At 47.1% G+C, this 1,107-nt stretch overlaps 1 protein-coding gene across 1 annotated transcript in view; it reads right to left on the bottom strand.

The window, feature by feature from the left end:
- The window catches only part of CBG16380, a gene marked incomplete at both ends in the record, with an annotated part of 1,824 nt that extends 789 nt beyond the window's left edge, over nt 1–1,035 (bottom strand). The window contains one exon of the mRNA XM_045238764.1: nt 1–1,035. This exon is cut by the window's left edge and continues 789 nt beyond it. Coding sequence (XP_045095857.1) covers nt 1–1,035 — 1,035 coding nt within the window.
- Nucleotides 1,036–1,107: the final 72 nt, after the last annotated feature.

Raw genomic sequence — 1,107 nt, 5'->3', positions numbered from 1 at the left:
TTCTTGGACTGTGCACTTTCCTTTTTTACATCCGCCTCCTTCTTCCATCAGCTTTCTGCAAAAATGATTGTTTTCAACAACATTTCCTTCAGTCATGATATGATTAACTGTAGCACTACTTGTCTCACACTTCGCACGCTCAGCATTTCTCTCCCATTTCGCTTTTGGACCTTTTCCCTCTTTCTTTACGCGCTCTTCCTGCTTTGGCTTCCATGCCAGCTCAACCCCGATGCTTTCGAAAGCATTCGTTCCCAACAAGAGGATTTCAGCTTTGTCTTCCACCAGTTGGAACCACACATTAGCTTTGTTTCCTCTCACCATGATTGCAATCTTCAGTTGTCCTTTCACTGGCATATTCTTTCCTGACGTATTCCTCACGACGAATGGTGGCTTCGCCAGTACTTCGATCTTACGTCTCCAGCTCTCACATCCTTTCTTCAGTGCCTCCCACACTCTTGTCGACATGACCGATACTTCTGCGCCACTGTCGATAACCATTATGCGCTTCTGACCCAACAATTCCACTTGTTCCCTCATTTTCGCGCCCACACCACTTCCTGTTCCATCAGTTTCCACGTGGTGAATCACTTTTGCATCGCAATCTCTAGCTATATGCCCCATTCCTTGACATTTATAACATTTGATCGCTGCCCTTCTCTGGCTCTCACTCTCACTTCTGTTCCCCTGGCTACCAGCTTCCGATCCTTCCTTTTTCTCCTCGGAATTTTCCTGCTTTGCTGCCTCGCTTCGCTTCTTTTTCCAGCTATTCTCCTTCTTTTCGTGTCGATCCGATTTTCCGAGCCCTTGCCTTCTCTTGTCTTCGTTCTCTTGCTGAAGAACGATATCCTTAAGGAACTCGTACTGGTCCTTTTTCGCCACCTCGTATCGCTTCATAGTCATCAGTTTTTGCATCGTCGGATCATCCCGCAGCGCTCTCATAAGCTTTGTAACTCTCAGCTGTGACTGTGTCTCTTCTTCCAGATGTGGAAACGCTCTCTTCGACCATTTCTCCACAGACATCAAAAACTCCCACATCGGCTGCTTTTGCTTTCGCTCTAAATCCTCAAACTCGTTGAGAGCTTCCACCTCGCGATCTCCTTGCCTCCT

The sequence above is a fragment of the Caenorhabditis briggsae genome (assembly GCF_000004555.2).
Source record: "Caenorhabditis briggsae complete genome, chrX, whole genome shotgun sequence".
Classification (NCBI taxonomy): Eukaryota; Metazoa; Nematoda; class Chromadorea; order Rhabditida; family Rhabditidae; genus Caenorhabditis; species Caenorhabditis briggsae.
This window is presented reverse-complemented; position numbering and strand designations above follow the sequence as displayed.